This window comes from Monodon monoceros, unplaced genomic scaffold, assembly GCF_005190385.1.
Source record: "Monodon monoceros isolate NGI ecotype Baffin Bay Population unplaced genomic scaffold, NGI_Narwhal_1 Super_Scaffold_4, whole genome shotgun sequence".
Classification (NCBI taxonomy): domain Eukaryota; kingdom Metazoa; phylum Chordata; class Mammalia; order Artiodactyla; family Monodontidae; genus Monodon; species Monodon monoceros.
This window is the reverse complement of record NW_021703781.1, coordinates 67,508,046-67,523,131: the sequence shown is the minus strand read 5'-3', so window position 1 is coordinate 67,523,131 and position 15,086 is coordinate 67,508,046. Positions and strand designations below refer to the sequence as shown.

At 34.9% G+C, this 15,086-nt stretch overlaps 1 protein-coding gene across 4 annotated transcripts in view; it reads right to left on the bottom strand.

Annotated features, from left to right (window-relative positions):
• The window catches only part of ATRNL1 (attractin like 1), a 679,361-nt gene that overhangs the window by 392,231 nt on the left and 272,044 nt on the right, over positions 1–15,086 (bottom strand). For all 4 annotated transcript variants that reach the window (XM_029245362.1, XM_029245365.1, XM_029245364.1 and 1 more), the window contains one exon: positions 11,130–11,191. In XM_029245362.1, the coding sequence (XP_029101195.1) occupies positions 11,130–11,191 (62 nt within the window). The remainder of the gene's footprint in view (positions 1–11,129; positions 11,192–15,086) is intronic.

The window sequence follows — 15,086 nt, the reverse complement described above, 5'->3', positions numbered from 1 at the left end:
AAGAATGAAATAATGCCATTTGCAGCAACATGGATGGACCTAGAGATTATCATACTAAGTGAAGTAAGTCAGAGAAAGACAAATATCATATGATATCGCTTATATGTGGAATCTAAAAAAAGGTACAAATGAACTAATTTACAAAGCATAAAGAGTCACAGATGTAGAAAACAAACTTATGGTTACTGGGGAGGAAGGGCGAGAGAGACAAACTGGGAGATTGGGATTGACATATACACATTACTATGTATAAAACAGATAACAAATAAGGACCTATTGTATAGCACAGGGAACTCTACTCAATACTCTGTAATGACCTATATGCGAAAAGAATCTAAAAAAGAGTGGATATATGTATATGTATAACTGATTCACTTTGCTGTACAGCAGAAACTAACACAGCATTATAAATCAACTATACTCCAATAAAATTTTTTTTAAAAAAAGAAACCATACATATTTTAGAATTCATATGGCTGTATCCCCCCAAATGGAATTTTACTGCACGTAAATTTTAAAACACTTTACAAAGGAATGAAAGACAAAACAAAACCAAACAAGAAATAAACCAGATACCTCCGAAGAAAAAGCAACTGCAATATAATAAATTTGTGGAGAATAATATGAGAGGAGGCAGATAATTTGGCCTGGTTTCAGAGGAACTTGTAAGTCTAGTCTGAATTATATTATAAATGTGAAAGGAAGCTTTTAAACAATGGATTCTTATAATTCAATTTATGTTAAAAAATCACTTTGGTTGTTTTGAATAAAATAGACTGATAGACAGAAGGAAGAATCAGGGCTTATGTAGGGGATTAAGGAAAGAGAAATGTATTTAGTTAATTCCCAGGTATTGAAGTTAGGTTAATAGTGGCAACCGTAACTGAGCTAGAGAATACTAGAAAAAAGAGCTGTTTGCCAAGACAGCAAGTTTAATTTAGGATATGTTGATTTTGAAGTACTAGGCAATATGTTAGTGAAAGAACTAAGTTTCAGTCTATAGTGTTCCAAACTTCAGCACTAAAGATTAGACACGGAGCACTGGTTTAGCTAAGTTGCAATAAACTTTGTGCAATTACTATTTTACTCGAGCTATAGTTGATATTTTGGTTTAAAAGAAGAGTTGGGATCTAAATATCTGTTTTCTTCTACAGCAAAGTCAGGGAGAGAATTCCTGAAGAAACCTCCAGTATAATAAGATGTAATTTATGGTTTCTACTTAGAGAAATCTATATCTTAAGGCCTCATTTCTATTAACATAGCCATTATCATAATCTCACTTTTGAAAAGGAGGACTTCTATTTTTCATTCTTCCCAGAGTTCTTCGTTCTTGCACCATTTAAAAAAAATTTTTTTTATACCACATACTCCTTCTGGGATATGCCACTTTGATGTAGGCATTCTGTTACCAATGATTTCGGTTTACTTCTCTCCCTGTAGGGAGTTACATCCTTCCTTTTTCTCTTTTGAAATATCTTCATGGACAACATCATTGTTTCATTTCCCTAAATCTTGGTCACAGTGTTTATTTTTCATTATTCTTCCCACTCACATGCTCACTTCTGTAGGGTCATCTTTGATTATTCTTGTTTTTTAATTGCTTAACTCCTAATTTTTCTTTCTTTTTCTATTCTTTAAATTCCTCTAATTAATTAAAATCCTTTCTGGATCCTCCAAAATAGCATCATCATCTCTTTTGGCACTTTATATGCACTAAGATGGCTATAATAAGAAAGAGATAAAAAGAAGTGTTACTGAGAATATGGAGAAATTGGAACCCTCATACATTCCTGGTGAGAATGTAAAATGGCACATCTTCTTTGGAAAATAGTTTGCCAGTTTCTCACAATGTTAAATCTAGAGTTACTATATGACCCATCAATGCCACTCCTAGGTATATACTCAAGAGAAATAAAAACGTTATCGCCACAAAAAAACATGGACACAAATCTTCATAGTAGCATAATTCACATGAGCCAAAAAGAGGAAAACACCCAAATGCCCATCACTGAAAAAGGAGAAATAAAATGTGTCATATCCATACAACGGAATGGTATTTAGCGATAAAAAGCAATGATATACTGATACATACAACATCATGGATAAACCCTGTAAACACTGTGATAAGTGACAGAAGCTTGTCACAAAAGAACAAATATTGTATGATTTTAATTAGTATATGAAAATGTTCAGAATAGGAAAATCTATATACAGGAACTAGATTAGTGATGGTCTAAAACTTAGGGTGTGGGAGAGGGATGGGAAGTGACTGCAAATGTGTACTGTTTCTTTTTGGGGTGATGAAAATGTTCTAAAATTGACTGTGATAATGGCTACAGAGCTATTGAATTGTGCACTTTAAATGGGTGAATTGTACTGTATATGAATTATATCTCAATAAGGCTATTTTAAAAAATAAAATTAGAAATTAGAAAATGAATTTAAAATTAGACAATTGTATGTAAAAGTGAAAGTTTCAAATTTTCTAGTGTTCTTATATGATTCAGGAGTAAAACAAGACACCGATTAACATTATTACTGGTTAGGAAAAATATACATGTTAAAATTTAAGGGCATTCATTAAAGAAAAAATTTGAAATGTATAATTCCTAAACTGCTAAAAGGCAAAACAATTAAATAATATTAAAAGGACATTCAATTTAATAGAAAGCAGGGGAGAAGAAAAAAAGATTGCTTGAGAAAGCATTTTAAAAGGTGAAAAGATGGAGAAAAAAATTAAAATACAACAATAATTGCAATAAATAGAAATTCACTAAATCTGTTTCTTTAAAAGTCAGAGATTTTCAGATTATTACAACAGGATAAACAATGTCCAGATATTTGTGGTGTACGTGAAACACATTTAAAATCTAGTAAAATAAAAAATATTGAAAGTAAAGAAATGAAAATAGATTTACCATGGAAATTCTAACAAAATTATATTATATCTAAGTTTATATAAAACAAGTTATAAATTAAGACAAAAATTTCAAGAAAGACATAGAGAATTCAAAATGGTTAAAACAACAATTCAACTCCACTCTTAATAATGGATAGGAACGCCAGACAAACATAAGTAAGGAAACAGAGGATTCGAACAACACAATAAACCAACTACATTCAAAGGACATATGTAAAACACTATTCCCAACAACAGGATACACATTCTTCTCAAGTGCACATGAGATACTGTCCAGGATATACCACATTTTAGGTCAAAAATTTTCTCAATAAATTAAAAAAAAACAGATATCATGAAAAGTATCTCCTTTAACTACAGCAGAATAAAGTCAGAAATCAATAACAGAAGAAAACCTGGAAAACTCACAAATTTGGGGAAATGAAACAACATACTCTTGAACAACCAACAGCTCATAGAAGAAATCACAAGGGAAATTAGAAAGTACTTAGAGACAAATGAAAATGAAACAGAACATAATAAAACTGATGGGATGCAGTAAAAGCAGTGCTAAGGAGGAAATGTTTAACTATAAATGTTTACATTGAAAAACAAGAAAGATCTCAAACCAACAACCTGACATTAAACTTAAGGAACTAGAAAAAGAACTAAACCCAAAGTTAGCAGAAGGAAGGAAATATTGTAATAAAGATTAAAACAGATAAATGAAATAGAAAATAGTAAAATAAGAGAGAAAAATCAACAAAACCAACAGTTGGTTCTTCAAACCAATCAACAAAATTGACAAACCTTTGGCTAGATTTACTAAGGAAAAGAGAGAAGATTCAACTTACTAAAAATAAATATAGTATAGATATTACTACTGATCCTATGATAATAAATGGGATTTATTAGAGTGTACTATGAATAACTGTACACAAATTGTATAACCTAGATGAAATGGACAAATTCCTAGAAACACAAAACCTACCAAGACTGAATCATGAAAAAATAGAAGGACTGAACAGAACTATGACTAGTAAGGAGATTGAATCAAAAATCTCCTGACAAAGAAAAGCCTGGGACCTGATGGCTTCACTGATGGATTCCACTAAACATTTCAAGAAGAATTAATACCAGTCCTTCTCAAATTGTTCCAAACATTAAAGAGTAGAAAACAATCCCTAAGTCATCCTACGTGGCCAGCATTATCCTGATACCAAAGTCAGACAAAGACACAAAAAAAGAAAAGTACTAATATCCTTTTTGAACAATGATGCTGAAAAGGGGAAATTTTTGTTAGAAGAATTATATACTATGACCAAGAACGATTTATTCCTGGAATGCAAGGATGGTCTCACATATGAAAAGCCTAAATCTAATACTCCATATTAACAAAAAGAAGGGGAAAAACTCACATGATTATTTCCATATCCATATGAATTTTAGTACCTCAAGGGACCCCAAGTAGCCCAAAAAATCTTGAAAAAGAGCAAAGATGGAGGACCCACACTTCTTGATTTCAAAATTTACTACAAAGCTACAGTAATCAAGACAGTGTGATACTGGCATAAAAATGGACAAAAGACTTAAACAGACATTTCTACAAAGAAGATATATGAATGGCAAATAAGCATGTGAAAAAGTGCTTATTAGCGCTAATAGTTAAAGAAATGTACATCAAAACCACAATGAGATACCAAGTTGCACCCTCTGGGATGGCTACAATCAAAAAATAAAAAAAAAAAAAAGAAAGGAAAAAGAAAAGGAATACAGAAAAAGAAAATTACAAGTGTTGGTGAGAATATGGAAAAACTGGAATCCTTGTGCACTGCTGGTGAGAATGCAAATGGTACAACTGCTATGGAAAACAGTACGGAGGTTCTTAAAAAAAAATTAAAAATAGAATTACCATATGACCTAGGAATTTCTCTTCTGGGAATATATCCAAAAGAATTGAAAGCAAAATCTTGAATACGTATTTGTGCACTCATGTTCATAGAAGCATTACTTACAATAGCTAAAACATGGAAGCAACTCAAGTGCCCATAAACAGATGAATAGATAAACAAAATGTGGTATACACATACAATGGAATATTACTCAGCCTTAAAAGGAAAGAAATTCTGACATATATCACAACATGGTTGGGCTTTGAGAACATCATGCTAAGTGAAATAAGCCAGTCACAAAAGTACAAAAATTATATGACATCACTTATGTAAGATACCTAGAGTAGTAAAGATCATGCAGACAGAAAGCAGCATGGTGGTTGTCAGTGGCTGGGGAAGAGGAGATAGGGAGTTACTGTTTAATGTGCATAGAGTTGCAGTTTTGCAAGATAAAAAGAGTTCTGGAGATGGACAGTATAAACAGCCGCACAACAACGTGAGTGTGCTTAACATCACTGAACTGTTCACTTAAAATGGCTAGGGTGGCCAATTTTATATTATATGTATTTCACCACAAGAAAAAAATGGAAGGGAAAACCACAAAATTTCATAAGAAAAATTGAGAATTCTAACTTGTTTGTACTAAAAAACATAATATTAAAGTGGAAAAATATTAAGGCACTCCATCACTGTATTCACAGTGAGGCCACACTTCCTGAGAGCTGTCCTCAGTCAATGACCGAGCACGGCAGTGATCGTAAGGAAGGCCTAATCCTGAGAGGTGCGTAACTCCTCTGTTAGGATACAGAGCTCGGCTCGAGGACTCACCATTGGTCTTGTCAAACTTTCAGGCTCTTTCATTCAACTTTCCTTTCTTCCTGCTCTACTTCACGAAGGTCAGATTGGCACCGTGGTCTAAAAGATCCCTCATCTTCTCCCTTGCTCTTTCCCTCACAGGAGTTCCCCCTAATACGCTTACTGCATGGCTAATGCCATTTTGGTCTACTTCTCTGATGACTTGTGGTCTGAGCAATCAGGAGGTAAAATGGGGATCTGAAACTGGCTCACTCACTATTTGGCAGGCTAAAGAGAAACCATCCATGTTGCTAGATGAGACACAGACAGTCCCTGGAAGAAGGCTTCAATTGCTAAAAATTTCACCAGTGGTGACCTGGGGAAAATGCTTTCAAAAGACAGTGGAGTTGGCTGACTACTGCTATGTTTGTATTGACCCTACAGAGGGATAATGAGAGACTGAAGGCCACTAATAAACATTACAGGCTAAATATACGAGCTAGAGAGTCTCTTTTATAGCTTTAAATCAGGCCCTTACCTCTTGACAGTGGAGGAGCCAATATGAATGAGCAGCAGACTGATGATCTAATTGTTAGAATTGCAGAGCTCCAGAGATGATAAGACTACTCAGCCAAAGCAGTCCTCTTATGCAAAGACAACGGCCACTGTTGGAAAACTGGAGCTCTTGAAATATGGGATAGGAATACCTAGAATGGACTATCTAGATAGACGTTTCTGAGGATGTTGGTTCTACAACTCCCGTTTCTAGTAATAGACAATAGGGTCACCCCCCTAAAGGCTGCCACCACCTCCTCTCCTGATTGCTAGACTAATAACTGAATTTAATGACAGAATAATGCATCTTGGCCTGAAAAGAAAGGGAAAAGATTATATACTTGAAAAAGCTGCAAGAATTGGCTAGCATGTACTGGCAGCAGCCAGGAGATCATGTCAGGAATTGGATTTTGGTGGTATTTGATCAAGGGGGGATGGAATGTAAGCCTGGATAAACAAGAATTCATGAATTTTGGTGCATAGTCTCAGAACCAGGTGATATAATACCCTATGGAGGACTCCAGGGGATGGGGCAAAACTTGATGAGGAAGTGATTCTTATAAGCCTGGAAAAAGCACTGGCCAAGGCAAAGTGAAATGGAAATGCCTGAGTTGCCCTAGAAGATGAAAGAGAAAAGAATAAAAAAGCAGACAGGAGGGAATGTACCGGAATGGATATATTATGTAAGGCCGGTAGATTACTTTCTATGGGACGTACCAGTCACCAAGGCCATGAGAAATTTGCTGGTGAAAGGGGCACCAGCTTCACTAAGAAGTTCACTGGTGGCTTTCTTCCGCAGACCAGAGCTGACAACAGGAGAGGCAGTGACAAAGGGAGGTGTTTAAGTGATGCGGCCCCAAAGTAAAAAAGATCAAGGGTCAGTGCCTAACTGACAGAATCCAGGGTCTACAATGAGGATAAAGTTCAACAAGACTGGAGGAGCAGACAAGGGTCTTGGCCCACAACGAGCTGTGGGATAATTAATAATGGATGGTATCTATCTCGAGAGGCAAAATAGATGGGCAGCCAACAACGGTGCTATCTAACATTTACTTTTGTTGTAAGTAGGAATGGAGGAACAAAGGCTGAGGGTTGTTGCCAAGAGAAATCACGATCCTCTGCTCAGCTCCCAGATGAGTTAATTTACAAATCCAGAACCCACTGAACAGGTGGCTGAGTCCATGGAAGAAAAGACGTTTTGAAACATCTTGGAAAGTGTATAAAATGATCCCCAAAGGGACCTGTGTCTGATTCCTTTACAAAGAGCCCTGTGTATATTTGGGTATATACACAGGTATATACACGGGTATGTACACAGTGCAAGAGGAGTAAGTAGATATTTTGATTACTATAAGACACAGGGTTAGAGATCACAGAGATACCCAAGGACTAAAATACCATCATGAACCCTTGTTAGACTTGGGGTATCTCCAGGGTCCAGGTAAGAAATTCTGGCTAAATTCTGGATCATAGTGGGCCAACTGTTTCTATGCATCCACCCAGTGATAATTTCCCTACTTCTCAAGTGTATAATTAGAATTTATGTACAAGGTGATTAGAGTAACCCCTACATTGCATCCCTGGCCTGTGGGGTAAGATCTATCATAGTGGGAAAGATCAAGTGGCAACCTCTGAAAATACCTGCCATCTGGTCAAGATGGTAAATCAAAAACATTATGTAATTCCAGTGGGACAGTGAAAATTAGAACCACCATTAAAAATCTAAATGGTATAGGGGCAGTGGTCCCTGATATATCTCCATTTAATTTACCAGGCTTATTCTTTTAAAATTCAGATTCACACAGACTTACTTTTCCATTTTACATACCAGAAACAAGTATTTATTTTTAAAATAATTCCTTTCAGTTTTCTAATCATTCACTATATTATAGTACACACTCTAAAAACAACATCCTTTAATTCTAGATATGAAAAGACTGAGATTTAAAGATGCTAGGTGACCTACTTAAGATGGCACAGAAAGCTAAGATCAGAGCCAGGCTATGCCTATAAGTGATCTTCCTAGTACTGACTCAATTATGTTTACCACCAGAACTATGCCCAATATAAAAGTAAAAAACGGACACAAAGTTTATGAACTGGCCTCCATCAAACCATGGCTAAACTGAAAGGCTGACACATTCACCTATGCTACTTCAATAACTCAGAAACAGCAACAGCAGTAATAGTGGCCTGATTGAAGGATGTCCATAAATGCTGACCTGTCTAAAACTCTCTTTTAAAATTTAACAGTGGCTTTATTTAAAAAAATAATAAACTTAAAAGTATTTGTGCATTTTCTTTTCTTAACAAGGAGACAATTAGAAAACTGTCTAATTTACATTTTAATACTGAGAAAAATTTAAATGATAAAAAACCCATTAAATATACTTTATCTCACATGATGCTTAGAATATTTTATATTACTTTGTCCATGATGACAACATAATAAGTAGGATCATCTCTAAGACATGGTACACGTTAACACTACCTTTCTTTTACTTAATAAAAGAGTTATTGAACTTAAACATGCACACAAATTCAAAAGCTTAAAATAAAACCCTAAACATTTAAATAATTTACATATATATTCAGCTTTGTGAATTTTTACACAAAAGTAACCTTTTTAGCATATTAACATCCACATTATTCTGTCAAAAACTTTTATTTTTATGCATTAAATAAGGCTCATTCAATTACAACTTCTAATACTTTTCCAAAAACATTGTAACCTAATTAATAGGCTTAATATCCCTTAATATTCAGAAGTACGAAATCAGAGAACGTTAACTATATTTAAGATGTTTCCTCGGAACTTCCCTCGTGGCGCAGTGGTTAAGAATCTGCCTGCCAATGCAGGGAACATGGGTTCGAGCCCTGGTCCAAGAGGATCCCACATGCCGCAGAGCAACTAAGCCCATGCACCACAACTACTGAGCCTGCGCTCTAGAGCCCGCGAGCCACAACTACTGAGCCCACGTGCCACAACTACTGAAGCCCGCACACCTAGAGCCTGTGCTCCACAACAAGAGCAGCCACCGCAATGAGCAGCCCACACACCACAGCGAAGAGTAGTCCCTGCCTGCTGCAACTAGAGAGAAAGCCCGTGCGCAGCAACGAAGACCCAACACAGCCAAAAAAATTAATTAATTTTAAAAAAAGTTGTTTCCTCAAATTTCATTTTTAAGGGACAAATTTAAAGTATGAATAGTCTTTGCACATGTTAGTGATAAATATGATTTAGTGTTAAATTCTGGAAATTAATACTTTCTAAGGGACAAAGACAAACATGATTGTTTTCAGAGCAAAGTGACCAACATGGCAAGGATTTTGACAACAAGAAGTGAATAAACGAACAGAGAATGTGTAAATTGGAGAAAAGAGTTTAGAAAACCAGAGGGCTGCAAAAGGAGATGAGAGAGATTAGACTTGCTATGTATGAGCCCATATGGGTAAATGAGAAGAGCTATTACAGGGAGGCAGATTTCATCTCAATTATAAAGAACAATTAGTTATCTGAAGATAGAAAATGGTATCTCAAGAGATGGTGTGTTTCCTGTCATTAAAGGTATTCAGGCATAAGTTAGATCAGGGGTTGGGCAAATTATGTCCACAGGCAGAATTCAGCCTAGCAGCTGTTTTTATAATAAAGGTTTATTGGAACATAGCCACTCCGATTTGTTTCCATACTGGCTGAGCCTGCTTTAGCACCACAACAGCAGAGTTGTTTAGATGCAACAGAGACCTTATAGCCCACAAATCTTGAAATATTTACTAACTGGCTCTTTACAGAAAATGTTTGCTAACTTCTGTGGATAAGGTATTAGGATTGTATGGTGTCGTTATAATATAACCAATAATGGTTACTTTGGTGTTGAGGAAAGTGCTTGGCATATCATCTGTGTCAAGGATTTGGTTTAACAGGTTCTTTGCTGTTCAACGCAGCCCAGACAACTTGGTGAGTGAAGGTCAAAATTACATGCACTGTTTGTAAAGTTGTGTGCTGTGATGTGGGGCTATGCCTGCCAGAAGGAGGCACAATTGTCTAATTTACACAAAGGCACCTAGTGGACCAGTATAAGCGGTACACCTCATAATCATGTTAACAAAAATAACATTCTTTCTAATCCAGATGATCTCAGGTGCCATCACACAGATATTCTACCACTAAAACTCAGCTGCTTCTCCTCGCCCAGTGTTTCTTTATTTACATCCCATGGAAATGAAAATAGATGTTCTACGAAGAGAGCTTTTAGGTTTTGAGAAATGCTACAAACTCCGCCCTCTCTTTTAGAAAGATACACTGCAAATTAACATATTAAAAACTGTGGGGAAAAAAAAAACTCTGAGAAGTAATGTCAGTTAAAAACAAACCAAAAAAGCCCTATTTAACTTCAGTATACACAGCATTTTCCAAATGTATTTAATTATGTAACACTTTTTAATGAACCTACTGTTAATATCTCAAATAACTAATATTCCAGGAAACTATGCTATATCCTAAGTCATATTTAGTACTTCCAGATTATAAGCTCTCTGAGGGCAGAAAATACATACTTCTTCTCATGCCCTACAGATTTCATCACATTGCTAAGCACATATAATAATTACCTAAGAAATCCAAGAAATAATTGAATTGATATGGATTTCAGTGCTAGGAGATGGACCTAATCAGTACAGTGAATGCACTGTTAATTTTATTAATTAAAACAGGCTTTAATTACTTATATGACAGGGGAACACAGGGTTATCATCCTCTTTCCACTGAATCAATTAGCTATTAAATAGTACTACAGCAAAATAAACTTGCAAAAGTATATGTCAAGTATGTTTCTTCTGCTCTGTGGTATATATTTAAGTACATAAAACTATTCAAGACACACTGTATCATATTTAAGGTTAAAGAACTGATAAATTACCTAACAGATTGATAGAACATACATCAGAACATAGGTTTAACAAATTCAAAGTCAGTAAAAGCAAATTACCTGAAGAAGGTGACAAAAAACTGCACAAGATCCATGATTGTATTGTGTTGTGAGAATGCAATCTGAAAAATCAAAATAAAAGAAAGTTTGAAACTTACTGAATCTATGCTCTTCTTCAAAGTGGTGATGTTTCATGGCATTTGTAAATACAATATTTTTAAATCATCAAGAAATCTGGATCACCATATTATAAATCATATGTGCTGGAATCAAAATTTCATTGAGAACACCTAATATAACCAACTGCTGATGACCTTTGCACAGGCTATAACATTAAATGGTTTAAGAAAACTATTATATATGGAATCTAAAAAAATGGTACTGATGAACCTAGTGGCAGGGCAGGAATAAAGACGCAGACGTAGAGAACGGACTTGAGGACACGGGTGGGGGGGGCGGGGAGGGAAGCTGGGATGAAGTGAGAGAGTAGCACTGACATGTATACACTACCAAATGTAAAGTGGATGGCTAGTGGGAAGCTGCTGCATAGCACAGGGAGATCAACTCCATGCTCTGGATGACCTAGAGGGGTGGGATAAGGAGGGTGGGAGGGAGGCTCAAAAGGGAGGGGATACGGGGATATATGTATACATATAGCCGATTCACTTTGTTGTACAGCAGAAACTAACACAACATTGTAAAGCAATTATGCTCCAAAAAAGATGTGGAAAAAAAAAGAAAACTATTATAAAATTACTTCAGTAATGCATGCTAAGACTTTCATGTGAAATCCTATGACATATTAAATGTGCCTAACTAAAACATGCAAATGAGTTTCTTCATCTAATAATTATCACATTTTTTTATCAATACAATTGATAATTGCTTGTGTGCCGAAAAACTTAAATTTCAACTGTATTAAGGAAACTGAGGGAACTAGTTTTTCTTGTATATTCTTGTCTAGGGAAGCTGCATACAACTATTTTGTTATAAACCCCTGCAAGAATAAAATACATCACCTCAGTTTATATTTTCATGTTAATGAATTTTGAGAGGAGAAATAAATCAATAAGCTAAAATTGTTCTCCACTTTTGTTAACATTATGGAGATCATACTGTAACACGTTTCTTGAGGAAGTATTATATAGTGTACTAGTCAATAATGTAGCATCTGAATAGAGAATATCTATTTAGATACAGAAATAGAGAAAATCCAACTTTTTCACTTGCTAGATGTAAATATTTTAGAAAACTATTTAACCTATTTTTGTCCCATATGTGAATGGCAATAATAAGAGCATCTACCTCATGTGTTAGAGAAAAGACTAACTCAATTAATAGAAATAAAATTATTGCCATAATATCTGGTATATAGTATAATACAGTAAATATTATACTTTTACATCATGTATAAAGGAGCTGGTCAACATAAGTGAATTTTCCCAGATAGCTGAAGCTAAACAATTAAGTTCTTGAAATCTTCTCCTTTAATAATCTTTTATGAAAAATTTTCAAAAACATGTTGTAATACACTTTCCACTTCCAGTGAAAATGGACTAACAAGGATGAGATTTCTCTCTTGTCTTACAGAACTAGAAAACTATACAAAATGTATGGAAAAACCATATTCAGACATTAGACAAAACACAGAGGAGGATATAATTCATGAGTGAAGGAAAATAAAGGAAATGAGTCTCACAATTGTCCCAGCTTTCAGGGCAAGGAATTGAAATGGCATTCTAAAATAAGAAATATTGTTTCTTATATAAAATAAAGAATTACAGCCAGTCGAGAAAATGGTTAAATTTTTGGTATATACATGAAAGCTTAAATATAATAACATTCATTTCCAAAAAGCTTCTAAGCATTTGAATAATTACAGAGCATTTATACAATGAGGAAAGACAACTGCTGTAGGAGATTGGTTCTAGGTGAAAATGTTTTAAAAGATTTAAGAAAAAACATCTTTTAAAATGGAAAAGATACAGATGAGTTTTCTCTCCAGGTACTGTCCATGAGAGTATCTTAGAAACAGAGCTTATCAAACAATATTGTCAACAGTAACTTAAATCCATGGAAAGATGATTCTGAACACAGCAATTGAGAACTGGATAATCTTCAAAAGGATAATTATTTTGAAATCATAGTCAATGAAATTGGTTTAAGATAAATTGGAATAGGAAGGTAAACTTAGACCGTGTTGAGAAATATCTAAATGAAAAAGAAGAAAAAGGACTTCAATAAAGGCTTGAATAAATTAGCAAATGTATGGAAAAGAGAAAAGAAAAAAAAAAAATAATACATATAACATAAAATAAAAAAATAAAGGAATAAGATAAAGTATATAGAAGCAATTGCACTAAATGTGAACAGTCTGAATCCTCACCAAAAGAGAGAGATTTCCATAGCACATTAAAAAGCATAATTTAGCTTTATGTTTTTTATAGAAAGCACATCTATAGCAGTGACACACTTATATCCAAAATATAAAGGATTGTGAAAAAAAAATTGGCTCTTAGAAACAACAACAATGAAGGCATGAAGGATAATATCAATAGCAAAGTGAAATTCAAAATCAAAATCTGGTCAAATAAAATGTACAAGGCACAAAAAATGAATAAAAATAATAAACCTATATGCACCAAAAACACAGGCCAAATAAGTGAAAACACAATATCTGGACTTATAAGGAGAATTAGATAACATAATTACAGAATAAATTTTAATATGTATATCTCTTTAATAACCTATCTGATAAAGCAGACAAAAATTAATTTATTCAGTCATTCAAATCATGAAGAAATATTCAAAGAAATATTGCTTAAGCAAGCTCTGTTCTAGGAGCTGGTGACAACCTTGTAAAGAGGACAAAGTCCCTGGTCTCCTGGAGTTTGCATCCCAATAGCAGGAGGCAAAAAATAACCAGGTAGACTCATAAGTGGATTATCATAATTTTCGACGACGGTAAGTGTTCTGAAGAAAAACAAAGTGATGTGATGCAGTGGAAGGATATGTAGCTAGCTGAGATTAGGCAGTTAGGGGCAGCCTCACTGAAGACATGATATATGAGCTGGACATACAAATAATAAGAGTGGTAAAGCCACACAAAGATCTGTCAGTAGAGGATTCCAGGCTTAGGGAATAGTACACTTAGGCTAGAGCTGTTTGAGAAGCTGAAGTCACAAGAGCTGGAGTACTGTGAGCTAGGGGCAGAGAAGTTAAAAATAAGTTCAGAGTGACAAGCGGGGGTTAATTCACCTAGGTCCTTGGCATGATAAAAAGTTTGGGACATACTATAAGGCCTGAGCCATGAAATGACATGATCTAACTCTCAAGAAAAATATCATTCAGGCTGCTGGGTGGGAAAGAGATGATAGAGGAAAGCAGGGACATTAGATTTTCCTAGTTATGACATGATAGTAGCTTGCACAAGAGTAGTAGCCATGGAGGCAAAACCAAGTTGATGGGCACATAATTTAGAGTGAAAGGTGAGAAGGCTTGGTGAAGACTGGATATGACTCATTTAAAACTTCTAAGAGGATGTTCAGGGCCACCGCATTATTAGAGCTAACAACAACAACAACAAAGTGAAGAATTAAGTAGGAGGAAACCAGGAGAGTATTGTGTCAAGGATGCCAAGGGAAAGGAATCTTGCAAGAGGAAAGTAGTGGCTGGTTTTGTTGGTTGAGTAAGATGAGGATGGGACTATGACCATTACATTTGACAACATCAACTTCATGGGTAACAAACAAATGCACTTTCAATGAAGGGGTGGGAATGTTAATCTAAACAGAGAACATAAGACGAGTATGTAATGTGAGGCAGTACAGACAGCAACTACAGACTGAACTTCCAGAAAGGTCTGTTAAAAACAGAGCAGAAAGAATCAGGAGCATATAAAAGAGGAAAACAAATCTTTTGTTAAATCCACAGAGCATGTGGAAAAGTAGACAAGTGTACATTATGAGAGAAACTACTTAAAAATTCCAAATGGTAGTGACTTTATGTACCATATTA